This window comes from Ornithorhynchus anatinus, chromosome 18 (assembly GCF_004115215.2).
Source record: "Ornithorhynchus anatinus isolate Pmale09 chromosome 18, mOrnAna1.pri.v4, whole genome shotgun sequence".
Lineage (NCBI taxonomy): Eukaryota > Metazoa > Chordata > Mammalia > Monotremata > Ornithorhynchidae > Ornithorhynchus > Ornithorhynchus anatinus.
This window is the reverse complement of record NC_041745.1, coordinates 35,488,198-35,514,611: the sequence shown is the minus strand read 5'-3', so window position 1 is coordinate 35,514,611 and position 26,414 is coordinate 35,488,198. Positions and strand designations below refer to the sequence as shown.

The 26,414-nt window shown below is 46.7% G+C and overlaps 1 protein-coding gene across 1 annotated transcript; it reads left to right on the top strand.

The window, feature by feature from the left end:
• The first annotated feature begins 2,096 nt into the window (after nt 1–2,096).
• On the top strand, nt 2,097–25,526 carry PI4K2B (phosphatidylinositol 4-kinase type 2 beta). Its single transcript, XM_029046416.1, has 11 exons — nt 2,097–2,190; nt 6,582–6,727; nt 8,603–8,647; nt 11,717–11,917; nt 13,361–13,492; nt 14,748–14,901; nt 15,115–15,182; nt 16,076–16,175; nt 17,854–17,987; nt 19,486–19,545; nt 22,941–25,526. Exons 2-11 carry the CDS (start codon nt 6,593–6,595, stop codon nt 23,118–23,120), a joined length of 1,209 nt encoding a protein of 402 aa, XP_028902249.1. The 5' UTR covers nt 2,097–2,190; nt 6,582–6,592; the 3' UTR covers nt 23,121–25,526.
• The last annotated feature ends 888 nt before the right edge of the window (nt 25,527–26,414 follow it).

Below are 26,414 nucleotides of genomic sequence, written 5' to 3'. Positions count from 1 at the left end.
GAGGAAAGCGATTTTAGCCCAGTGTTTGCCCTCTGCTTCTTAATTCTACCCCGGAAACATTTCTAAAGCATTTCCCCTGGATCGCTAGTTCCTTGAGGCCTCAATGAATAAAAGAGACGATCCCTGTCCCATACAGGGCTCCCAATCCAGAAGTGGGGGGAGGGAGACATCAGAACCAACCCCATCACCCCGTATTCATCCAAATGTCTTTATCGAGCGCTGTGAGCACAGCCCCATACTAAGCGCTCAGAAAGTACCCCCAGGAGTTTAGGGCAGTGCCTGGCACAGAGTGAGCGCTGCACCGACACCATGCCCGTCAACGGGCGGGGATGGTCTCTCTGTTGCCGAACTAGGGAAAGAGCCTGGGCTTGGGAGTCAGAGGTCATGGGTTCGAATCCCAGCTCTACAACTTGTCAGCTGTGCGACTGTGGGCAAGTCACTTCACTTCTCTGTGCTTCAGTTACCTCATCTGCAAAATGGGGATTAACTGTGAGCCCCACATGGGACAATCTGATTACCCTGTACCACCCCCAGCGCTTAGAACAGTGCTCTGCACATAGTAAGCGCTTAACAAATACCAACATTATTATTAAGTGCTCTGCACATAGTAAGTGCTCAATAAAGACGATTGAATGAATGAATCAAAAAAATAAAAAAGGGTCTGGCCTGGGGAGGCGGTGGCAGGAGGGGGTGCGGGCCCTTCACGGTGGGAAGCTTCCGGCGGCCGCCTCCTCCCTCCTCCCTTCGCCCCCTTCCTCCCCTCTCCTCTTTCTTCCTCCTCCCCTCTCCTCTGGCTCAGTGGAAAGAGCCCGGGCTTGGGAGTCAGAGATCATGGGTTCAAATTCCGCCCCTGCTACTTGTCAGCTGGGTGACTGTAGGCAAGTCACTTCACTTCTCTGTAAAACAGGGATGAAGAAAACTGTCAGCCTCACGTGGGACAACCTGATGCCCCTGTATCTCCCCCAGCGCTTAGAACAGTGCTCTGCACATAGTAAGTGCTTAACAAATACCAACATTATTATTATTCTCCCTCCTGCCCCCTTCCTCCTCCTCTCCTCCCCTCCCTCTTCCCTTCCCTCCTCTTGGAAGCAGCGTGGCTCAGTGGAAAGAGCCCGGGCTTCGGAGTCAGAGGTCACGAGTTCGACTTCCGGCTCTGCCACTTGTCAGCTGTGTGACCGTGGGCAAGTCACTTCACTGGGCCTCAGTTACCTCATCTGTAAAATGGGGATTAACGGTGAGCCTCACGTGGGGCGACCTGATGACCCTGTATCTCCCCCAGCGCTTAGAAGAGTGCTCTGCACATAGTAAACGCTTAACAAATACCAACATTATTATTATTATTGTTTCCTCCCCTCTCCTCCTTTCCCCCTCCTCCCCTCCCTCCCCTCTATTCTCCTTCCTCCCTTCCCTCTCCCTCCCACTCCCCTTTTCTCCCTCCTCTTTTCTCCCTCTTCCCCCTCTCCTCCCCCCTCCTCTCTCCTCCCCTCCTCTTTTCTCCCTCCTCCCCCTTTCCTGCCCCCTCTTTTCTCCCTCCTCCCCTCTCCTCCCCTCCTCTCGCCTCTTTTCTCCCTCCTCCCCTCTCTCCTCCCGCCTCCTCTTTTCCCCCTCCTCCCCCCTCCCTCCTCTTTCCTCCCTCCTTCCGTCCCTCCTCCCCTCTCCTCCCTCCTCTTTCTCTTCCCTCCCTCCTCCCGTCCCTCCTCTTTTCTCCCTCCTCCCCCCTCCCTCCTCCCGTCCCTCCTGTTTCTCTTCCCTCCATCCTCCTCTCCCGTCCCTCCTCTTTTCTCCCTCCTCCCTCCCGTGCCTCCTCCCCCCGTGTCCGTCCCCGCCCCCTCCGGGCAGTGCAGGGGCCAGGGAGGGAGGGAGGGAGGGAAGGAAGGAAGGAAGGAAGGAAGGAGGGAGGGAGGGAGAGCAGGAGCGGGGCGTCGATGGCGGAGGGTGCGGGGGAGTCCGGCGGGCCGGAGGAGCGGCAGCCGTTGCTGCGCGGGGCCGGGAGGGCCGCCCCCGGGGGTGCCGTGCGCCTCCCGGCCCCACCCCCACAACATGGAGGAGGAGAAGGAGGAGAAGAAGGAGGAGGAGGAGGAGGAGGAGGAGGAGGAGGGAGCCCGCCCGGACGGGACGGCGAGGAGGAGCTGCTGCTGCCGCCGCCGGGACTCGGCCCGCAGGCCCCCCGAGACCCCCTGTTGACCGCAGGTACCCAGCGGGACCCCGGGACCGGACCCCCATCCGCTCCACCCCCCCGGGACCGGACCCCCGTCCACCTCCCCCGGGACCGGACACCCCCCCCCCCCCCCCGCAGGACCGGACACCCCCCCCCCAACCCCCGGGCTCGGCCGTTGGTCCCTCCCCGGAGCCCCCGCAGCTCGGCCGCCCCCTCTCCCCAGTGTGTAGCGGAGGTTCCCCCCCACCCCAACACCCCCCCCCCAAACACCCTCCCTCCCCCCGGGAAGGGACCCACCCTCCAAACCGGTTCCCCGCAACCCGCACACCCAGGAGACCAAGCCCGGCCTTTGGGACCCCGAGACCACCTGCTCTCTCTTAATAATAAAGGTGGGACTGGTTAAGCGCTTACTCTGTGCCAAGCGCTGCTCTCAGCGCCGGGGAAGATAGTATAATAATAATAACCATAATTAGGGTTGGATTGGTTAAGGGCTTACTCTGTCCCAAGCACTGCTCTGAGCGCCGGGGCAGATAGAATAATAATAACAATAATGAGGGTGGGATTGGTTAAGCGCTTATTCTGTGCCAAGCACTGCTCTGAGCACCGGGGAAGATAGAATAATAACAATAATCAGGGTTGGATTGGTTAAGGGCTTACTCTGTGCCAAGCACTGCTCTGAGCGCCGGGGCAGATAGAATAATAATAACAATAATGAGGGTGGGATTGGTTAAGCACTTACTCTGTGCCAAGCACTGCTCTGAGCGCCCGGGGTTAGATATAATAATACTGATGAGGGAGGGGCGGATTGGTTAAGCACTTACTCTGTGCCACACACTGTTCTGAGCGCCGGGGGAGATATAATAATAAGGGTGGGATTGGTTAAATGCGTACTCCGTGCCAAGCGCTGCTCTGAGCGCTGGGGGAGATGATACAATAATAATGAGGGTGGGATTGGTTAAGCGCTTACTCTATGCCAAGCACTGTTCTAAGCACCGGAGGAGATGCAAGGTCGGTAGGTCGTCCCACTTGGGGCTCACGGGCTTCATCCCCATTTGGCAGATGAGAGAACTGAGGCACGGAGAAGTGAAGCGACTCTCCCGGGGTCACCCAGCTGACAAGCGGCCGAGTCGGGATTGGAACCCATGACCTCTGACTCCCAAGCCCGGGCTCTTGCCACTGAGCCCTCACTACGTGCCAGAGCACTGTTCTAAACGCTGGGGGACACACACAACCTCATCAGGTTGTCCCACGTGGGGCTGACGGTCCTCACCCCCCTTTTTCAGAGGAGGTCCCCGAGGCACAAGGAAGTGAAGTGACTTACCCAAGGAGGAGGGATTTGAACCCACACCCTCGGACTGCCAAGCTCGGGCTCTCGCCACGGGGTCCTGCTGCTTCTGGATTGGGGGGAGGCGATCGTTTTGAGCGAGGGCAACAGCCACACTTTCAAGTTGGGCCAAGCGCTGCGTGATTAGTTGAGGCCTAGGGGGTCACGGGGCTACCAATAGCCACAGGTCGTTCCCCCCCCCCCCCCCCCCCAACTAGTTTAACCTTCGGCCCAGTTTTGTCTGTCAAGACCGAGCCAGACAAGGTTGGAGCAGGTGGGGTCCTTCCCTGATGCCACAGTCAATAAGAATTACGTTTTTTTAAAAAAAAATCAACATCTATTCAGCGTCCTGATTTGCCCCCCCCCCCCCCCCCCCCCCCGGATGATCACCTAGCTGCAAAAGTGGGGATTAGAAGCCCTGGCCCTTTCCTTTGAGACATCTGGGGTCTTTTACTGTCAAACATCCACGCTTTTGTCCCACCTAAGGCAGCAGTTCTTGAGAGTCCCGACTTGCACCACTGACGATCACCTGGCTGAAAAAGTGGGGATTAGAAGCCCTGGCCTTTTCCTTTGAGACATTTGGGGTCTTTTACTATCAAACCTCCACGCTTTTGTCCCACCTAAGACAGCAGTTCTTGAGCACCTCATTCATTGGTGACCGGTGTCCTTTTTTTGAACATCAAGGAATTAGTGCTCCTCTTATAAAGGTTTATTTTTTAATGTAGTGATAGGAGGAAACCCGGAACTGGTGTGGTGTTTTGGGAAAACATTTGAGTCTTAGAGTTGTGTTTTCTGCTCCTCCTAGGGCCTTGGACTGAAAATTTAAAACTTTCTGCATCCAACATCTCGAGTTTGAAAGCCGGCTAGCGAAGGGAAAAGTGGGAAATAGGAATACCGAAAAAGAGAGAGAGAAGAAGGCAAAAGAGGGGCTAAAAGAGACTGCAGCAGGAAATGTAAAATGATCCTAAACCCATGTGGGCCTGAAAGATTCCAACCTCAAAGTTTTCACTGCATTTTATGCAGCCCTGATGTGGCATAACTCTGGCAATAGGTGAGGGAGGGCCGGAGGACTTATACTCCCCGCTTCTCTGGAGCCCAGAACGCTGGGCCAGAACTGCCAGTTATCCCCACAACTTCTTTCCCCTGCCACTACTGAATTTTGGGGGACCCCTGGCTTGAACCTCCTAATTCTTGCATCGGGTGGTTGTGGCCTGGGCTATACAGCAGTTTCACGACGGCGTGAATATCCGTGTCAGCAAATCACACGTGTACTCTTGTTTTAGGAGTTGATCGTTCACCCAATTAATAGTATTTTTTTTAAGGGTCTGCTCTGTGCAGAGCACTGTATTCAGCACTTGGGAGAGTATGATAGAATATAATACTAGAATAAGAAGTGATCCGGCCCTCAAGGAGTGTACAGTCTAGGAGGGGAATTGTAATTTTAATTTAATCCCGTTTTAACAGGTTCCCCAAAGCATCTGATAAACTTGGGGAATTTTATTTGGTGTACTTTAAGGAAACCCTAAACTGTTTTGTTTTTTTTTTGAGGGGGGAAGTTTATGCTGCATCTTCAGTTTAAATTGAACAGTTGCATTCACTCAAGTAGACAGATGGTAAAAATCTGGCAAATACATTGACCCATTTATATCTTTTTAAAATGAACATATTGAGCTATCTTCCTTTTAGTGTCCATCATATGTGTGAATATGGAGTTGTAATGTGGAATGATAATATTTTGACCATAAAGCGTCAGTTATTTATAGGCCTCACACCATCTCTACCTCACCCTCTCCCCATCTACAGTCTTTGCATGGCTTTTCTATCTGTAAAGAGATGAAGCGACTTGCCAGCAAATGAACCGGCATTGGGACGTAATGTTTCCCCCAGGGCTCAGTTGGGCCATTTTGTTGAGCTTTCCTGCTTTTACATCAGTGGATTCAGGAGCTCTATCCACATTTATTTTTCTGAAAGGGAAAATCCGGTTACCTTATCTCCCAAACAGTGTATGTGTTTGTTGAGCCAGACAAGGTGGAAAAAGAAACTAGCCTGCTTGGTTTATCAGAACTGGAGCTGAGGCTGGGCGTCTTTGATATCCCATTTTCCTGGGGATAGAAAAATGACCATTGGAAGCTGAAATGACCGTTGGAAGGGAGAGAGCTTGGTAACTTGGGTTGTGGACGACTGTTCCAGCAAAGAGAGCAGCTAAGGAGAAAGTTTGAAGCTGTAAGTGGGCTCCGAAAGAGGCGAGTAAGGAGAAGGAAATCAGGGAAGAGAGGTAGAGTCTGAACTTCCCTCTGAAAGACTTTAAAGGAAAGGGTGAGGATCCATGTAAAGTCCTATGGAGAACGATGGTGAGGTAGTAATGAAATGGTAAAACTTAATTTGCAAAATTAGGTTAGAGGAATAATCTTTTCCCGAGTCTCCAGTCTGCCTCCTTCAGTGAGAACTTTAGTGTGAAAAGCGAAGTTCCAAGCCTTTTTCTCAATTCACATGTGAAATGATAGGTGGGTGACACGTCTGATTTCAAAGCTGACACCAAGTTTTATCTGCAAATTTATTCAAGGAACTAAGGCAAGGAAGTTGCCTTTTTAGGAAAATGTATTTCTTTACCCTTCAACTAAATTTAGAAGTGCTTTTGTTTAATGTGGCAAAAGAAATCCCGTGTGGGCATTAAATATAAAGTGTTTTTTCAGTTGAGATGAAGGCTAATGCCAGGAGTAAGCGATTAATTCTAGGAATAGTTAATATCAACGCCTCTTGAGAACACTGGTCAGAAAATAGAGAGAGAGAGTGGTCAGCCAGGCCTGTTTGTGTTGGGTGGAGAAGTTTTGTGGGAGAAGACAAAGGTGTCAGGAAGCGTCACAGTGCCTTAGTTAAGTGCCTAAGTGTCAATGGCCAAAACTTAGTAAGTTGGAGAAAAAGCCGGTTTGAGGTTTAAGCAGGAAATGCTTCCCAAGCTATTTTTCTGTGCTCCTGCCCCCAACCCCCATTGAACTCCAGATCAAGGGCCTTCTTGCCTTCTGTGTTCCCTGTTTTTGATTTAGAACGGTTTGATGCAGTAGAATGTATGAACTCTGATTTGGTTGTTTCATTGTGGAGGAACTGCAGAGATGAACATATTCTTGGAAGATCCAGAATTTGCTGAAATTATTCTACGGGCAGAACAAGCAATTGATGGCGGAGTCTTTCCAGAAAGAATATCTCAAGGGTCAAGTGGCAGTTACTTTGTTAAAGATCCCAAAGGGGTGAGTACTTTCTTGACATACTGAATATCACATTGACTCTGGGGGTTTTTTATATTTCTTTGGAGCAAGTTTATTCGACACTAAAATGACATCATTGTGTCAAAATGCTTGTGACCCTAAATAGGGTTCCCCTATTAACTTTTTTTGCCCCTGGGAGATGTTTTTCCAGTGTACCTGTCCCATCCCTTTCAATATAGAAATTCAGGCAGTTCTTAAATACATTTCTTGGGTTATTTGGTTAGCATCTCTCTATCTTATATCACTTTAAAACGGGTTGAGTAGTCATTTCTGCTCTTTTACCATATCACCAAAAAGCAGTTAAGGAAGGGCCTGTGTAATCTAAATGGCATTGTACTGAGTGCTGTACAAAGGAAGTTGTTAGGATCCCTGATCTCCTAGTGTTTATAGTCTGTATAATAAGGAACCACTTTGCCTTAAAAACACTTTGTCGTCAAAGTGCCGATCTTTTTAAATTAATGGCATGCGATTATACTGGCCTCATCACCCCAAAGATTTTAACCTTCTTTAAATTAGATATCTAGCCTGTCTTATACCATCCCCATATTACTGCCCATTTGGAGGGGTCAGAGCAAGCAATGGGTAAAATTAATTCGATCATTGAGATCCTAGAGAGGGAGGGAGAAGTGAATTGGGCCCCTTCCACTAGGTAACTTAGAGCAGCATCACCAGTTTGTGGCCAGCACGCTGGAGGTTAGTGTGCCGGTTCAGATGCCAGCTCTGTGGATCCGTGCAGTCCTCCTCGGGCTGAAACTTTTGGGTCTCTGCCCTGTCACCCGCACCTTCTCCCTCTCCCCCGGCCCTGATGGCGCAGGCTCGACAGGCCCCAGACTCCAGAGCAACAAAGACAACACTGAGGCACCAGCTAAGGAACTCTGAAGCTAGGGAAAACCATGAGGTTCTATGACATAGGTAGGCACTGCCATCCAGAGCTAGCATTCAATCGGTGGTATTTATCGAGCACCTACTGTGTGCAGAGCACTCCACTTAGAGGTTTGGAGAATACAGTTCAACTGAGTTGGGCATATGTTCCTTGTCCACAAGGTGCTTAAAGTCTAGAGGCGGAGGCAGGTGTTAGAATAAGGAAATATAATTGACCCATCATGTCCCTTCCCTTCCTTTCCCTTGGAAATAGCCTGGAAAGAAAAAAAAATGGTCCTGATACGGTCTTGCCCGTCACTCAACTGAGTTTTGCTTAACTTTTTCAGAAATCTTGCTGGACCATAAGTAGCTTCTTTTGTTTTGTCACCATCATTCATTCATGCAGCTGTATTTATTGAGCGCTTATTGGGTGCAAAGCACTGTACTAAGGGCTTGGGAGAGTACAATATAACAATAAGTAAAAATAGTCCCTGACCATAACGAGCTTCCATCTGGCAGTACGACGGGATCCGTCAGTAGGGGCCGTGGCATAAGGTTTCTGCCCGTCGGATGTCTTCGTGACTAATCCTTGGCCCCACAACTGAAATGATGTATTCCTTCTGGTAACGCTTGGCATTAATAATGCTAAAGCAGTTGTGAATGCTGTTGGTAAACTGCGAATGAAAAATTGAGGGTCATTAAACAATTTCAACAGAAGAGCGTAGGAGCAAGTCTTTCATTTCCAGACACTTGGAGAAATGAGGTCGAAATTAGATTGGGACTCGAGTCGAGACTCTTATTGTGTGGTTGGTGTGTCACTGTCTGAAAATCCGCTGAGAGATTAAAAGGGCTCAATGACTTCTTGAGCTCCTCTTACTTTAACTTCTGAGAAGTTCTCAGCAGCTAAGTTGTTCTGCAAATGTTATAGGCAAAATGGGGTCGCCACCATATAAATCTTCCCAACATATACTCACTCTTCATCATTCTCCCTGCCAGGAACCGCAAAGGAATTGCATTTCCAAACATCTGGTAGTAGGAGAGGTAATGAACTCACAGTAGCTGTTAACAGCAAGAGGACTAATGCATAGGCTAAGAAGAGCTAAGTGGTGGGAGATTTATTTTTTTTAAAGCCACCTGTGTCCAATGGCTTTTCAAAGCTCCCTTCTCCAGGCTTCATTGAATCAAGGTTACCCAGTTCTCCCAACTGGGTTCAGACCTGGAAATAAACAATTCTGGAACCTGTATGGGGGAGGTGGGAGGCAACCGCTCCCTCTCCCTCGTAGCAGGCTTCTGTAACTAATTTTCTCCCTGAGCACTCTAAACAAGACTGTGTTCCCCCAGAGAATTATAATGAGAAAATTATTGACAATTGGGTGTTTTGGCCTTGAGGACTTTAGTGTAGAGAAGAAAAACTGGAGGACCAGTCTGTCTACTTTGGGCAAGCTCCCTGAAAGTTTGTTGGCTTTGGAATTAGTTCCAGGTGAACTGGAATAAATCTTGGAACTGATTTTGTCTTGGGGAATCCTAGAATAACAGATCTGAAATGAACCCTCTGATTGAATTTCCAGAAAGATCCAAAAGATTATCAATTCTCGGTTAAGCCTGGAGAAGTGAGAAAGGAAACCCGCGTTTTTAAACAGTGGAAGAGCAGTGTGTTTGTCTTTTGGTTATTCTAGCTGTTGGGAATACTCTTTGCCAAAAGTTGGGAACAAGTTACTTCTTAGAGACTATCAGGGTAAGGTTAGACGCCTTCTTGGTTGGGATGGTGTCGCAATTTTCTTTCAAAAGCAGATTAACAAGTGTGAATGGCTTAGAGGCTTCTGATTTCAGAGCTGTCTGGCTAATTTTGTCTCTTCTGCGGGGCAAACAGAGGCTACAGTAATGCCCGAGTATTTTTTTTAGTGTTTTCTGTTAATCACTTACTACATGCCAGGCACTCTACTGAGTGCTGGGGTAAATGCAACTTAATCTGATTGGGCACAGTCCATGTCCCAAATGGGGCTTACAGTCTTAATCCCCATTTTACAGATGAGGTAACTGAGGCACAGAGAAGTAAAGCAACTTGCCCAAGGACACACAGTTGATAAGTGGTGGAGTGAGGATTAGAACCCAGGTCTTTCTGACTTCCAGGCCCATGTTCTACCCGGTAGGCCACTGCTTCTCAAGTAATGCAGGCTAACTTTTTTCTACAGCAGATGTTTCCACCAAACTAAAAGCAGTCTTGGAGAGTGTGGGCAAGCATAAAAGAAAATCTATTTGGGTAGACCATAGTCGGGCATCCTTCAAATTATTCCATAACAATCTGTATATTCGGCTCTGCGAGACACAGACAGCTTCAGATAAACTGACTTATGAATCGACACAACCCTTTCTATCTTTATTACTAGAATCTTAGTGTGAATACCATGTTCACACTAATAACTGTTAAAATCTAATAGAGCAAGTGTGCTTTTGAATCTGCGTGTCTCCTTGCAAGTTACAAGTCAGATTTTTCAAGGACTACAAATAAGAGTGCACAAGTTTAGTACTGAATGTTTACCTCTGGAAACGGCTACTCAGATTCTCATGGATATTATCCAATTGGTCTGCTGCAGGAGGTTGAATGTGCTCTAAAATTAGCCTCAGAATACAGTATGTTCAAAGCCTTTTGTTGTTAATAGGAGAGCCTCCTAACATTTATGAGAGACAGGCCAGTTTAGCTTTGCTTTTCTGTTTTCGCTAAAATCCCTGGTGGTGGAATTGCCATTCATCTGGTCCTCTTTAAAATTGGGAAGGGATATCCCAGTTCTTCATTCTGTGCCAGTCATGTTCCCACAGAGGCACGGAGTGCAACAGGTAAATAGGCAGGCAGGGAGGCAGCACACTTTGAACTCTATATGTGGCTGAACCGGGACTACAATCCAGGTGCCCTGATTCCCAGAGCTCTTTCTACTGGATCAACCACCATAGAGAACCTTGGCAGTCCTTAGAACTGCGGAGTCCTTCTTCCCCCTTCTGCAAAGCCAGGCGAATGATTCATTTGTATCTACTCCAGGACTCAAAACAGTGCTTGCCACACAGTAAGCCCTTAACAAATACATAAAAGAAAGTAAAAGAAATGAAAGAAAGTAAAAGAAATCTTTCTGCTGCCATTCAGAAGGAATGAGTAACAGGCAAAAAGAATGGCCGAAGGAATCCCCACTTCAACAAATCTCTTAAGGGAGGAAAAGGAGAAAGGCTCAGAGCTACAGAGAGTTGAGTAGAATACGCATGAATAATAGCCTATGTACGTGTATTTTTCCATTTTGAAGTATCAAATTTTAGAAGCTAACCTTAGTCCAGATTCTTTTTTACCTGGGGGTATGAGTCCTCAGCTGGTGGTTTTGAAGAATGAGGAGCCATGAGCCTGAGGAAGGATAAGAATGTATTTTATCCCTCCTCTTCAGCCCTTCAGTACATTTGGGTGCTCACACTCTGCCGCAGCACTTAAAGTTTCAAGACTTGATCACTTCCTCCTCCTATCTTGTCATTTAATGTTGTGTCTGTGTTCCCCGCTAGACTCCCCAAGGGCGGGGATCATGTCACTAATTCCGTTGTACTCACACAACGGCCTTATACAGTGCTCTGCATATAGATGCCTAATATGTCCTTTTAAAATATGTCCTTTCGATGGATTTGAAATACCAAGACTGTCTGTCTCACCTCCGAACCCTCACCCAAATCCTGCTTCTGGCCTGGAACTCCTTCCCCGTTTCTGTCCCACAGACCACCTCTCCCGACCTTCAAAGCCTTATTAAAGTCACATCTCCTAAAAGAGGCCTTCCCCAACCAAGCCCTCATTTCCTCTACTCCCCCCCCCCCCCTTCCTGCATCACCCTTGCGCTGGATTTGTACCCTTTATTCGCCATACCCTCAGCCCCACAACCCTTAGGTATATATCCCTAATTTATTTTAATGTCAGTCTCCCCGCTATAGGCTGCCCTGTGGGCAGGGAGCATGTCTACCAACTCTGTTATATGGAACTCTCCCTAGCGTGTTGTACAGTGCTCTGCGTGCAGTTAGTGCTCAATAGATATGATGATGGATTTATCGAAGCCTAATTTACCTCACGCTTGCCTTTTTTCTCCTCAGAAAATTATTGGAGTGTTTAAGCCAAAATCTGAAGAGCCTTATGGTCACCTGAACCCCAAATGGACCAAATATTTTCATAAAGTCTGCTGCCCATGCTGTTTTGGCCGAGGCTGCCTTGTTCCTAATCAGGGATACCTTTCTGAGGCGGGTGCGTCTCTTGTGGATGAGAAACTCGGTCTGGGAGTTGTCCCTAAAACCAAGGTAAATGGAAGTAGATGCACTGCCTGAAGTCATCTGTGGGAATTAGCCTGCCTGGCTACTTTTGCAACAGACTGGAGGTGAGGGAGGAAGAGAATGGGAAATGGGAGGAGAAATAAAAATATCCTGACATTGTCTAAAACTTGTGTTAAGGGCTTAGGGAGTTATGATGAGTGAGGGGTCTTGGGACCAAGCTTCTGAAGGAAGGCCTACGTGAATGAAGCACGCTGTTTTGAAAGAAAATCGATGATTTGACTGTGTGAAGGAAAGCGGAGGTCTGAGGATTTGGGGAAAAGTAAAGAAGCTGACATTGGGGATATGAGTGAAAGGAGTATGCGGGCTCTTTGGAAGTCTAGTAGCCTAAGCCTTTTATTATTATTATTATTATTATTATTATTATTATTATGAATAAAGTGAATAGCTGCACACCGATGGGTTTTGTCCCTTTTCTAACTCAGGGTTACTGGCTCACTTTATACATCAGAACAGTAAATTGGTGATCTCTTTATTTTCATCTAACAGTATTTTAGGGTCAAACTTAAAATAACCATCACGCTGAGGCATAAAATGTGCCATGATACCCAAAGGGGATCCCAGAAGTTATCAGTTGTTAAACTGGTTTCTTGTAAGAAACAATTGTGACACTATTCTTCAGGGATAAATGCAACCTGTAAGAATGATCATAAAATAGAAACTTTGGATTTTTAAATCTATATTCACAATTTCCCAGTAGTACATTTAATTTTTGTTAGGATATTTTAAGAATGAACATGCTTTAAGCTTTCAAAATTAATTTTTCCTTTTCTACAAAGTTTTCCCTTCCTGTATCTTTCTTTCCAAAATCATTCCCGTTTACTCCTCTGCACAAGGATTTTGTTCACTTAATTTTTTTTTTTAACCCCATTCAATACTGTGGAATTATTCTTATGTTTTCTTCAACATAGATCTGTCTTCCAGTTATCAGCCAACTGAATTCTTACTATTTAAGAGTCTCCTGTTTTGTTATTTTATTTGCCTTTTAGATTCCTTTGGTGAAGGTCTTCTGTGGCATAATACTGTGCACATATGCAGTACTCTGAGATATCTTGGTTTATATAGGTAGGAATATTGTTTTATGGTGGAAAATAATAATGGTTTTTTATGGTACTTGTTAAGCTCTTATTATGTGCCAAGCACTGTGCACTGTGCGCTGGGGTAGATTCAAGGTAATCAGGTTCAGCACACTCTCTGTCCCACTTGGGGCTCCCAGTCTAAGTAGTAGGGAGTAGGATTTAATCCCCATTTTACAGATGCGGTAACTGAGGTGCAGAGAAATTATTAACTTACCCAAGGTTACGCAGCGGACATTAGAACCCGGGTCCTCTGACTCCCAGACCTGTGCTCTTTCCACTAGGTGATGCTTCTTCTCCTGGGTTTTGAGCTGTGTTCTTGTATGTGTATTTCCAGATCGTCTGGCTTGTCAGTGAAACATTCAACTATAGTGCAATAGATCGTGCAAAATCAAGAGGCAAAAAATACGCTTTAGAAAAAGTGCCAACAGTGGGTAGAAAATTTCATCGAATAGGACTGCCTCCTAAGGTAAAGTTGCCGTGTGAAAGGGCCGTGTATGACCTGGGCCCTGAGGCCCCTTTCTGCAAGGGAATAACCAAAATGAGATGTGGGTGTGATATGGAGCCTAATGAATGTTTTGGGGACACAGATGCCTTCACAAGAATGAAGATGCATTAAATCAGCTTGTCCCAGTTAATGTTATCTGGATTTCAAGTAGTTTGTGGTTTCAATTCAGCATTACCCTGCAAAGCATCTTTTATGTTTCATTTAACCCTGTCTGAAGCAATTGTAATATTCACATAAAATTACATCTCCTCCACGAGGCTTTTCTACACTAAGTCCATTACTTCCCCTGCTCATCTTCCCCCTCTATTGACTGTGTACTTCGCTTTGTACTCCATGAGCACTTTGATATTCACCCTAGCCCCACAGAGCCTATGTAAATATTATGATGCTGTACTAATCCCTCTCTATGTAATCTATCTTAATGTCTCTCTCCCCCTGTAGACTGTAAACTTCTTGTGGGCAGGCATCACACCTTCCAACTCTGCTGTGTTTTACCTTCCCAGGCACTTAGTACTGCCCTCTGCCCATAATAGGCATTCAGTAAATACAGTTGATTGAAGCTTGGATTAGCTAAATAATAGTAAAACTCAATTTTTTTGTTGTTGTTTATGGTATTTGTTAAGCACTTGCTGTGTGCTAAGCACCATACTAAGTGCTGAGGTAGCTGCAAGTTAATTAAGTTGGACACAGTCCCCGTCCCGCCGGGGTACTCCAAGTCTTAATCCCCATTTTTACAGATGAGGTAACCGAGGCACCCTGAAGTGATTTGCCTAAGGTCGCACAGCAGACAAGTGGCAGACCCGGGATTAGAACCAGGGCTTTCTGACTCCCAGGCCCCGCTCTGTCCACTAGACCGTGCTGCTGCTTGCTGCTGCTTCAATAACTTGATTCTTTTCAGTGACTACATTCATAGCTTACTTAATGTAAAACTACAGAGCAAATATGAATTTTGTTTTTCCCGTTGTCTCAAAGTAACTGGTGTCCTGTTTAATAAAAGTTTTAATAAAAGTGACTGGGCTCCTGTGGTCCACTCTTGAGTGCTCGGTGTTCTTCATACATTGTAAGAAAAATAATATAATTGTTTGTGCCTGACTGAATAGAGCTTATCTAAATTAATGTTCACTGGTCTGTTTTTCTGTTAACATCGTTACTGTCCAGCGTATAAAGCAATCTTATATTCATTACCTTTTCTCTCTAAATATTCTTAAAATTACAGGTTGGCTCCTTCCAGATGTTTGTAGAAGGTTATAAGGAGGCCGATTACTGGCTTAGAAAATTTGAAGCCGATCCCTTACCTGAAAATACCAGGAAACAACTACAGTCGCAGTTTGAGAAATTGGTTGCCTTGGATTACATCACCAGAAATACTGGTACCGTATCAGTCTCCGAACACCCACTAATAAGAATGTTGTCTTCTATGTTTTTGGCCTGTTAATGTTTCTCAGGTACCAATCATTGTCTTAGGTCATAATTCGTACATTGATAGTTCAAACCTAAATAAATGCGATCTTTTGCTGAAATTAAGCGAGTTAATATATTGGTCCAAACAGTGAAGTAATAGACTTCTTATTTTGAATTAAAAGACAGGGGCAATGATAACTGGTTAGTCCGTTATGAGAAACAAAGTGATGGGAGCCACTTTTCTGACAAGGTAAGAAAACAGGCAGGTTTGTTTGTCAGTTTCTATAATGTCTGCGTGAGCCTCTTTGGCTTGACCCACGCCTAGTTCTTCCTCCATTCTCAGGCATTCTTCCGTCTTGCTTTAGCCTCGTTTCCCACCTGACGTGGTTTCCCTCTCTTCTGGAACCTCACTTTTTTCTTCCTAGATCTCGTTATTCCTTCCTTCTGTCTTCCCCTGGGCACCCTCCTCACCCCCCACCCCTGATCTATTCTAGGAGGGGAAGCCAGCTCAGACTGCTCCTTGGGGAGCTGGGATTTCTCCCACCCCACCCCACCCCACCCCCGTTTCGGTGGACTGGAATGAGTGGCCAGCTCTGTTTGACAAGTTTTGCTGTTGGGAATTAGGCCATTATTTGAAATATGCTGAGGTCCAGGCTACCTTATCTATGAGTCATTACTGTACTCAATTGAACTGATTAATACTTTTGACATGAGTCTCTGAGCCATTTCCTAGCCAATTTTTGTTCGCTCACCAATTTCAAGTTAATTATGGCAATACCATAAATAACCATCATGGAACATATAATGTATAAGACTGCTTTTCACTGGTGTTTTATTTGGAAAAGCTCACAGAATGACCTTACAAGTCTTAAGCAATTTTGGTGGTTCCCGGAGTTCGCTTTTTTTATTGTTTGTATGTTTTTTTAATTTAACCTGCCCCCTCGCCCCACCTCCCCACCATGTGAACATCAGATTCCTCTCCCTCCTCCATCTGAAGGAATAAAAATCCACTTGGGACTCTAGTATATTCAGATCTTCAGAGCGGAAATTCAGCCTGACCTAAAGTTAATTATTGCAAAGTGAAGTATTGTTTGAAAGGACTTATGGAGGATCTTCTGGTGAAACCATTTTGTTCTTCCCTAGGACGAGGAGTGGATGGGTAGTAAAAAATCGCTTATTAAAATTGCTGCGATTGATAATGGTCTAGCATTTCCTTTTAAACATCCGGATGAATGGAGAGCGTGTAAGTATTTTGTGGCTATCCCTAGTATCGGCCATTCACTCCTTCCCCAAAGGGCAGAGCGTTAAATGGGGGTAGAAGGGGCTGAGAGGAAGAGTCAGTGGAAGAGGACACCTCATTTCAGTGTCCCCCTCCCGTGTTTAGTGAGGAGAGCCCAAAAATGAGCGATGGTGGGTTCGGGGGCTCCTCTCCCCTGCCTTGCCACCATCTCATCCGGAGTCACCTGGCTGATGGTGGCTTTGAAGTCTTCTTGCAAGACCGGAGCCCTCACTGTAGGCTCCTCTTAAAAAAATTCTTCATGTGCAAGTGCCCTAGGTCAGATGAAGCATGAAGCCTAACACCCCACCCCCCCACCCCCGGTTCCCCAAAATCCATTGTTCCCTGCCTCCCTCGGTCCTTTAGTATTTTCGGAGTTGTCCTCAGCCTTGGGAAAACAAGTGGGGGGGCAGTTTCCAAGTGCCCCGGACACATTTCCAAGGCCCAAAGCACAGCTTGCTTGGTAGTGGCTCTCTTGCACCCGTGCAGTTCCAAGCCCCCATGGCCACTTGCTCACTCGACCTTGAAAAGCCTCTCAGTGCCACAGGGAAGCAGCTAGTCCTAAAGCTGTAAATCGTTTCATTTGTTCAATCTGGATAGCCACTGGATAGCCAACTTCAGCAGCTGCAGCCGTGATCTCTAAATGTGGATGCCCGACATGCAGCGCAATTAGGGTCCGTTCCCTAGAAGTGTTAGTTGTTTAATCTGTGGCCAACCCAAACCACAGAGCTGAAATCCCAGTTGAAGGGTGGGGCTGCATTCTGTGTCCTACTTCAGAGAATCCTCTCTGAGAGTCCTCTCCTTTCTCATCCCCCGCACCCAGCTGGGAGAAAGTAGAAAGGGCTGGTGGAGAAGGGAGACTGACCAGTGTAAAACCAGGTGGCCTTGCCTGTGAAGAGTGCCCAGTTCCATGGCGTGGACCACCCCGGAGGAAGCTATTCCAGTTTTCTTTTTTGGTCCCTGTGGGCCCGTCCTCAGAGCTCTCACTGGCCCTGTCCCGACGACCAGCTCTCTGTACTTCCTCCTGCTCATGTCCCTGAGAAAGCGCAATAGACACATGCCGCAACCAAGCATTCTCAGAGTCTGTTATTGAACACGGATTCCTGTTAAACCAGTTGTGGATGTATAACAGGTCATTTAGATTGAGTCTCCAAGTCACCGACACCCTGTGGGTGAGCGGAAGGGAGAGGTGGCCGGGGCAGAGACTGCAAAAGTGGCACCGAGTTTACTTTCAGAGGCAAAGAAGTGTCACCAGTGTCTCTGAACTGTAGCTAAAAGTAGCTAAGCCCTTCCCTGATTTTCTGCAGCTGTAAACTAAGCTGCAAGCCCAGAGAGGGACCTGGTTATTTTTAGACAGGACACGCCCCAACGACACCCCTCTGGTGTTTCTCCAAATATGCACCTCAGACTCGGCAGCATTACGTTATCCCCCGACAACCCTTCCTTCCAGTTAGGAAATGCATCCTGAACTATACTAAGTGCAGCTAGAGGGACAGACCTGCAGGGGCCTAGTAGCCGTCATTTCCAGCTCATAACCTTCCTTCCATTACATCAAGGAAGGAAGGAAGACTCCCCCAGAGCATACGTCCCTCCCCTTCTCCCCCACCCCCAGGTTAAGAACAAAAAAATGTTTTTCTTTTCTCAGATCCATTTCACTGGGCTTGGCTTTCGCAAGCCAAAGTTCCCTTTTCTGAAGAAACCAGAGACCTTATTCTCCCACGAATCTCTGACATGAACTTTGTACAGGATCTCTGTGAAGATCTTTATGAGCTTTTTAAGGTGAGCAGTTTTTGAAATAGAGCTAGTCACATTTTATTTACTTTTTAAGATTTCACTCTTTTTTATTTTTGAGTGCCCTTATACTGCCCTGAGGAAAACATTGACGTATTAGGAATAAGACTTTGATTATTTCTCTTGGTTATTAAAAATAATAATAGTGTGTATTTAAGCACTTATCATTTGCCAGGTCCTGTGGTAGATTCAAGATTGTTAGGCCGGACACAGTCCTTTATCCCCCGTAGGGTTTACAGTCTATCTTGTCCCTATAAAATAGGGACCTAAAACAGATGAAGAAACAGGCCTGGAGAGTTTGTGACGTATCCCAAGTCACTCAGTAGACTAAGATCAGACCTGGGACTAGAAGTTGGGTCTTCTGACTCTTAGCCCCTTCCCCCAGGCCGTGGATTTCCTCATGAAGAGATTATTTTAGGTATCTAGCAAAATGTGTAATGTATTTAAAAACTAAAGTACTGTCAGTTCTCTAGCAGGGTAATTGGGTGTCCTTAGTTTCATTTTGAGGATTTTTTTTTTTTTTTACTACTCATGGCGTGATCAATCAGTCAATCAGTGGTATTTTTTGAGTGCCTTCTGTGGGTCGAGCACCAAGAGCTTGGGCAGTACAATTTAGGCCCGTTCCCTGCCCTCAGGGAGTTTATAATGCAATAGGATCTTGACTGATACTTCTCAGATCCACACAGCCATGTCTTTTACACTGGATCAGTCTGTTTCCAGACACTGTGCAGAGAACATTCCGTAGTTCTTCGGTAGTGTTCTATGCAAATCTTTTTTTTAATGATGCTTGTTAAGCACTTTACTATGTGTCAAACACCGTTCTAGGATCGATACAAGCTAACCAGGTTGGACACAGTCCCTGTCCGACTTGGGGTCTCCCATGAAAACACACATTATGCCCGGAGTAACAATTCTTATTTAAAGAGTAAATAAATGAAGTGCCCTCTTTATTTGGTTGTATTTTACAGTACTTTCATTGAGCGGTTGGTTCTTTTGAATGTTGTGTTGAAAGCAAAATACACTGGTTGCATCAATTTAAATAAGTACTAATAATAATTATGGGATTTGTTAAGCGCTTACTATGTGCCAAGAAATGTTCTAAGAGCTGGAGTGGGTACAGGGTAATCAGGTTGTTCCATATGGGGCGCATACTTTTAATCCCCATTTTACAGATGAGGTAACTGAGGCACAGAGAAGTTAAGTGACTTGCCCAAGGTCACCCAGCAGACGAGTGGCAGAGCCAGGATGAGAACCCACGTCCCCTGACTCCCAAACCAGTGCTCTTTCCACTAGGCCACGCTGCTTCGAATTCATCTTGATCAGTTAAATACCTTGCGTGTGAATTAATTTAGATAAACCTTGAAATCTCTGACAGAGGAAGGCTTTTCTGCACCAAAATAGTGCTTTTTAATTGCAGAACTTCACAGAAATGTTTGTTTCTAAGATTTTAACGTTAAGATCTCATAATTCCTTTTGCCTCTTAAAGACCGATAAAGGATTCGACAAGGCTACCTTCGAAAATCAGATGTCTGTGATGAGAGGGCAGGTATGTTTGCTTCTTAAAATTTTTTAATGGGCTCGTCTTTACACAGTGCTTTAGGTAAATGTTGTGTCATTTTTTGATACCTTCTCATCTGCATGCCTGTGGTGGCTTGAAAAAACACATAGCTCGTAAGATTATGTGTTGGGTGGCAGGTGAGTATCTAGTGCGCATTAAGAGGATCAGTAAGGAGGAAGTGCCTGCTGGGGCTCTTCCTTTAGAGCTGAAGTTTTTGCCCAAAGAACCACGTAAAGCATCCCGGGAGCAGTGGGAATCCGAGAACAGAGCAGGCTCACTTGGGCGGGGAAGACTGCCCAGTTTGTTGGTTCCTGGTGTCCAGTCAGATGCCGTGGTCACTTGGACGTAAAAGCATTCTGCACATGAAATTCTCACAGACACCTCACAATGTGCTGCACCCCTGCCTTCCAGCTGGCTCGTGGCACCCCGTGTCCTCCCCCAGGCCCCTGCTGGTAGCTAGGGGAGAGTGCCAGCCATACTGCCTCATTCATTCATTCAAAGTTATGTATTGAGCGCTTACTATTTGCAGAGCACTGTACTAAGTGCTTGGAATGTAAAATTCGGCAACAGAGACAATCCCTGCCCAATGACGGACTCACAGTCTAATCGGGTTAACCATTTCTGTGGGAGGCTCACGGTTCCGCTGCTGACGGGCCTGACCCATCCTACCACCAACCGTACCCCCTTCCTCGACTCCCAAGCAGCTATCCCTTCTGCTTTGGCATTGCGGAGTCAGGAATCCGGGAGGTGGGCGGTAGGGGAAAATGTTAGTAGCTCATTGGAAAGGCACTGGGACCTGTGAGGAGGGCTAGGATGGGGTTTAGAAGCTGCTGCTGCTGCTCCTGCTGCTTGCTAGCTAGGGTTTAGGTGACAATCGACGCATCCCAGTAGGGCATGTTAGTGTCTTTACAGGGAGATCATTCATTCATTCATTCAATAGTATTTATTGAGCGCTTACTATGTGCAGAGCACTGTACTAAGCGCTTGGGATGAACAAGTCGGCAACAGATAGAGACAGTCCCTGCCGTTTGACGGGCTTACAGTCTAATCGGGGGAGACGGACAGACAAGAACAATGGCACTAAACAGCGTCAAGGGGAAGATCATACAGTCAGTGGTATTTATCGAGCATATTTACTGTGTACAGAACACTATTCTTAAGCGTTTGGGAGAAACTATTCTTTTAGTTTAGTTTGGGAATCGGTCAGCCGGCAACTTTTCCCTCTGACACAATCCGACCGGTCATTTTGCAACCTGGCAGCTTCGGGCTGGCTCAGGTGTTGGATGGTGTCGGCGCTTTTATGGCCTCCGATACTGCGGTGGGTCCGTGGAGGGGGTGATCGAAGCTCGTTATCTTTTTGTTTTTGTGAAGCTAGCTGTGTACCATTTTGGGACTCTATCTCAGCTAATAAGCTCTCTTTAGGTGCCAGGGTTTTTATACTCGTCAGGATGTGTGGGTAGGAATTAGGGGCCGGGAGATGGAATGACTGGCTCATGCTGCCGTGGATCCTGTAGGTCAGGGGCGAACCATTATCAGGAGGGTATCACCGAGGACGGGTTGGACTTCCAGGGCTTAGGGAGTGTCTCGTCGGCTGACAGATGGACACCCTTTTGGTCCTTTCAGCATGACCTCTGAAATGCTAATTTCTGAAATATAAAGAACTGCATTTTTATAAGCAATTTTAATAGCTCTCATCCATCTTTCAAATTAATTACAATAACCTTGTGGGCTTAGGTGTTGCATTATGATTTCATTAAAACAAAGACCTTATGCAATGTACGGTGAATTTGGAAGTAGTTTCTGTGACTTAGTTTCCATCTATCTTGGGATATTGGAGTTCAAGTAGTTGTTAACCTTGGAAACTAATTACATTTGCCTAGGTCCCACTGGGCTGCTGTCCCAAAAATGTATATCAACCTGCAGTGTTCTTGGAGAAGGGACTGGTGTAGATGAAACTCTTTTTGATTTGTGCGGTTTTAAATAGAATTAATGAGCGTCCACTGGGTAAATAGAACTTCATTAGGCACTTTAGAATCGAGGCAAAATTTAGATGAGATATGGGCCCTGCTAAGGTTACTGTCTAAGGGACTTTAAAAAGCTGGAAACCAAGTTTTGGGTTTATTTGGTGTCCTCTTCTCCACCTCTCAAAAACTTGCGACTGAATGTGTATCCAGCATTTTTAAAAGGCTACAAATAACATGATAAGACTTCCCAAGCCCACTCGTGGTAACAGTGCAGCTTCAGATATGGGCAGTAGTCTGAGGAGATTCTTTGATCTCTCTACTGGTTTTAAAGCAAAATGATACTACTGTCATGCCAGAAGGAAAAAAAAATTCTCAGCCCTTTTAAAAATTTTTTTCTTTAATAAACCGGCCTGGCCTCCCTCTGGGAGAAGCAGTGGAGTGAATGAAACGAAACTGCTCCCCTAAGAAAATGAGTAGCAACTTTATCCTGAAAAGTGGTCTTTGGTTTTCCATCTCCTAGCCAGTTTCCTCTTTAGTCCTTTAGGTAACTTGAAGACCTTTTGAAAGCCTAAATGTATTAGACCAACCGATTCCATTTTCCCATATGCTTGTTGATTCCCTCAAAGTATTGTAGCAGATTAGTGAGGTATGTGTTTATCCCCTGACTGAAACCCCAAAAGACTGACTTTTTTTTTTAAGGGCTTTTTGATCCTCAAGGTAATTAGAGATTCTAACAGTTTTGCAGGGAGAGGAATGAGGCAGTCTGTAATTCCGAGCAACACCTCTGGAAACTTTTCTACAGATGAGTGCTCTACTGGCAATCCACCAGCCCTCTAGTCCAGTGACTGTTGGTAACGAATGCTTAGGCTACTTGATTTCACCAGGACTTCTCAGCCTTCCCCTTCCAATTCTTCCAGAACTCTCGGAGGGATCGTATCCAGGCCTAGTGATGTGTTTACGCTTAGTTTATTAATCTAATCTAAAACAGTCTGTGCGGCCTCCTCAGTTTGCTCCAGTTCCTCTGACCCATCTGCTCCAAAAAAAAAAAGTGAACAAAAGCATTCATTGACCCTGTTGACTAGCTCCTTTTCATCCCTGAGGGCATTATTCCTCCCACAGTCTCAAGTGGCCCCACCGATTCCCTAACTTGGTTTCCAACTTTGGGCATAATTTGAAGAATCCTGTATTATTAGTTTTGGCATCTCCCTTTCGGTCACACTTGACCACCCATCGCTGTTTATACATTTCCAGCGTCTACATGGGTCAACTTTCCATTTTTGAAAAGAGGCGACCAACAGAATAAAGATCACTGACACCAGGAGGACTCTGGCGCCGGGGCTGGGAGACCTTGAAATTCAGAGAAGTCTCCACTTAGGTGGGGACTCGCGGACTCATGACGATCTTTTATGTGCTCCTTAGATCCTGAACCTCACCCAGGCCCTGAAGGACGGGAAGAGTCCCATTCAGCTCGTGCAGATGCCTCGAGTGATCGTGGAGCGAAGTCAGAGTGGGAGCCAGGGCCGGATCGTCCAGCTGAGCAATTCTAACGCCTTCACTCAGACTGTCCATTGCAGGAAACCTTTCTTTTCCTCCTGGTAGTGGACCTGTGGGCCAGAGAAAGGAACTCCTGCCTGGAATTCAGCTATCTGTTGATATCAGACTTTTGCAATAATTTAAACCTGCTGTAGCCCAAGAACTCCAACTGCCAAAACCTCAGATACCTGAAATCCTTAGGAAGTTTGATGTTGAATGCGATCAAAGTTTACAGTTTTCATGCCCCAAAATGGTGACTTCTATGCCAGGGAATAACCAAGGACCTATTGTCTATATTGTATTTTTCTAAGGTAAATATTTTATTGTGGGTCATTACTACTTTAAAGGGAAAGTTTACAGTTTATGTTTGCTGAAATGGCTGTAATTGCTTTGGAGTATAAAGTAGAAAATTGAGATGTTTATAATTGAGTGTGAATTCAAGAACACAGCGCATACAAGAACATACAGCTTCACTTTGCTGTTTCTTTTTTTTTTTTCCTCTTTGAGCGAAGGAGTACATAGGTTAAATTGCCTCTGGTAATAAAAAGGTCTTTGAGACCGCATCTGCCTGATGCTGGCCCGAGGGGCTTCGGTAACCTCAGTTTACTCTGCTGTGAGAAAAAACAGCTGCTCTCTCTGAAACTTGAAGACTGTTCCTCAGAGGAGTTATTTTGTGATGGGGGATACGGAGAGCACAGACCACTTCTTTGGTGCTTGTCTGGGGACTGTATACTCTGTTCGGAGAAGCAGGCGCAAGAATAATTGAAAGAGTGATTAATACACAGTCCCCTGTACTCAGAGATGCCCCCTCGCAGACATGTTTTTCTGGGTATTCTTTGTTTTTATGTTTCTGCCAGAACTCATTCCTCCCAGGCTGGCCCGACCCCAGCCCGATTATGCTCTGTCATCAGCTATTGCCGGTGACCGTTGACGTCCCCTCAAACGGTTTCGACCTCTTATCGTAGGAGCCCCTTTCCTCAACCGTTGGGTGTCTTCTCCCATCTGGAGAGCAGGCCTGCCCTAAGGAGTCCACCCCTCTCTGATCTTACTACCTGAGATGGATGCAGTATGTGCCCATCTCTTTCTGTCCCCTTCTGCTTAATTCATCAAGGCGGCAGAAGTGTGGGGTAACAGGCTCCGTGAGGCGTGGACCGTTCCGCTTCCCGCTGAGCTCGGGTCTGCCGTGCCCAGCGCTGCCAGCACTGGCAAAGACCCTGCGGGGAGAGTCGGCAGAGCCTGAGGCCGGCCGAGCATCAGCACACGCCAGTCAGACGGGCGGCCTCCCGCCGTCCAGAGAGAAGAGCAGCTCACGCCGGCCGGGTCGGCGGCTGAGCTACGGTGCAGCCGCCTTGGGGTCCGTGGGGAGGGGACTCTGGTCTCGGCGTCCTCTCCCCCACGACAGCTTCAGGGACACAGGTTGAAGTACCTATGCCACGGAACGGAAGGAGAGGCGGGCTAGGGAGCGTTGGTCAGTGATGATCTGTGTTAGAGATATGTGGAGATGGCCCACGTGGGCCAGACCCACGGTGGAAGAGTGGCCTGTTAGCCTGGGCGCAGCAGGTGTGAGGGCTGCCGTTTTGCCGTGGCTTCAGGGGCTGGGCTCTCGTCCCCCGGTGGCGGGGTGGGAAGGTTGGAAAGGGCAAGAGCTCCTTTCTAGTCCAGCCGGGCAGCAGCGGTGGGGAGAGGGGAAGGCCGGCCGGGCCTGCAGTGCCAACCCACCGTGCGGTCACTGGGAGGGAGGAGCAGAGGTTTCTGGCGAACTCTGCATGCTTTACTTTGAAGAGCATCAGACACGACTCCTTTTTTCTTTCTGAGGTAAAGAATCATTAGAAGGAAATATGGGGAGTGCTTGTTTTTATTGGCCAGCACCAAAGATCCCCCCATCTTGTGCACTGGGTACTGAACACTGAAATAGTCATTATTCACTGCATGAACCCATTCAATCATCAACTGGAAAAATGGAAAGTAAACCACACTCCACAATGGGTATCACCATTGTGCTCGGAGGCCTTAATTTACAGAGTTGCAAACTGAAATCTTATACTACATTCTTCTAATGAATCGCCACAATCACTTGAATGCACATTTTCCTCTAAGTAAAAGTTTATACCTTCAAAAGTTGGGGCCAAAAGGAAATGCACTTTTTGGTGAGGATCGAGTACAACAGCCTCTTCAGTTTTTCCAAATGCTTGTATTTTATCATTCCCCCAAATGTTTGAGAACTTCTGAATTGCCGCTGTGCCGCTGCTCTCGGTCTGTGGAAAAATGTTTTCGTTTAACTGGCCAAGCCTTAAAAGTAATGTGCCGTACATCGTTTTCTAGTTTTTAAACTGACTAGATCGGAGTAAACAGATCACGTCTTTTTAAGCGTTCCACTCTGTCTAAATATTTTTGTTAAAACTTTGTAAATGAATAAATTTAATATATCAGATATGATCTACTTAACATGGCAAATATATCTTTAGAAACCTACTTATTGCCTCCTGTTTTCTGAACCTTGTGTGCATGGGCTAAACTGTCGGCTAAGGGTTTGGACTAAAATCACGTGCGTAGCATCGCCGGCCATTATACTGCCACTGACCTTTTCAGATGGGTTGTGTCTCCTCTAATCTCCATTATGTATTATTTTTATTTTAATTTTGATTTTTTTTTATGGTTTCTAAGCACTTACTACGTATCAAGCACTGTTCTGAGTACTGGGGCAGGTACAAGTTAATGAGGCTTCCCACATGGGGTTCACAGTCTAAATAGGAGGAAGAAATGAATCTGCATTTTGCAGATGGAGACTGAGTCCCAGAGAAGTTAAATGACTTACCCAAGGTCACCCAGCAGGCAAGTGGCAAAGTCTAGGTCTCCTGGCTCCCAGTTCCTCGATCTCCCCTCGACCGCGTTGCCTCTGGGGCGTAAGGGAAGGCTGGGGGGACAAGGTCGGGGTTGACGAGGTAGGATTCTTGGCAGGATTGAAGACGCTCAAGTGCGCTGCCTGGAAAAGCAATTGGGAAGAGTTGGTGTGGCAACTGGCAGCACCATCCTCACCCCTTCCCAAACTGGCAACCTGGGAATTCTCTTCAACCCTTGCAGTCCCTCCTGCACCGTCCCCGCGTAGGGACCATCTCCGACATCTGCCGATTCTTCCTCGGTATTTCTCCGTCCCAAGCCTGGCCCTTAGCTCCTAATGTCCCAAAGCGGAGCCTCACCCCACCTCAGTTAGTCGGTAACAGTCAGCTCCTCGAAGGCCTCCCGGCCCGCCTGGGTGTGGTGCGCCCTGCCTCCCGAGCAACAATCTCCACCTTCACCCCTCCACGGCGGAATGAGACACCTCGCAATCTCTGTGCACGCTCGGCCCCCTCTTCCCCACAT

Coding starts and splice junctions, on each gene's coding strand:
- PI4K2B (XM_029046416.1), top strand. CDS start 6,593: ATGAACATATTCTTGGAAGATCCAGAATTTGCTGAAATTATTCTACGG. Junction 6,728..8,602: donor TTGTTAAAGATCCCAAAGGG/GTGAGTACTTTC, acceptor TCTCCCTGCCAG/GAACCGCAAAGGAATTGCAT. Junction 8,648..11,716: donor AACATCTGGTAGTAGGAGAG/GTAATGAACTCA, acceptor TTTTCTCCTCAG/AAAATTATTGGAGTGTTTAA.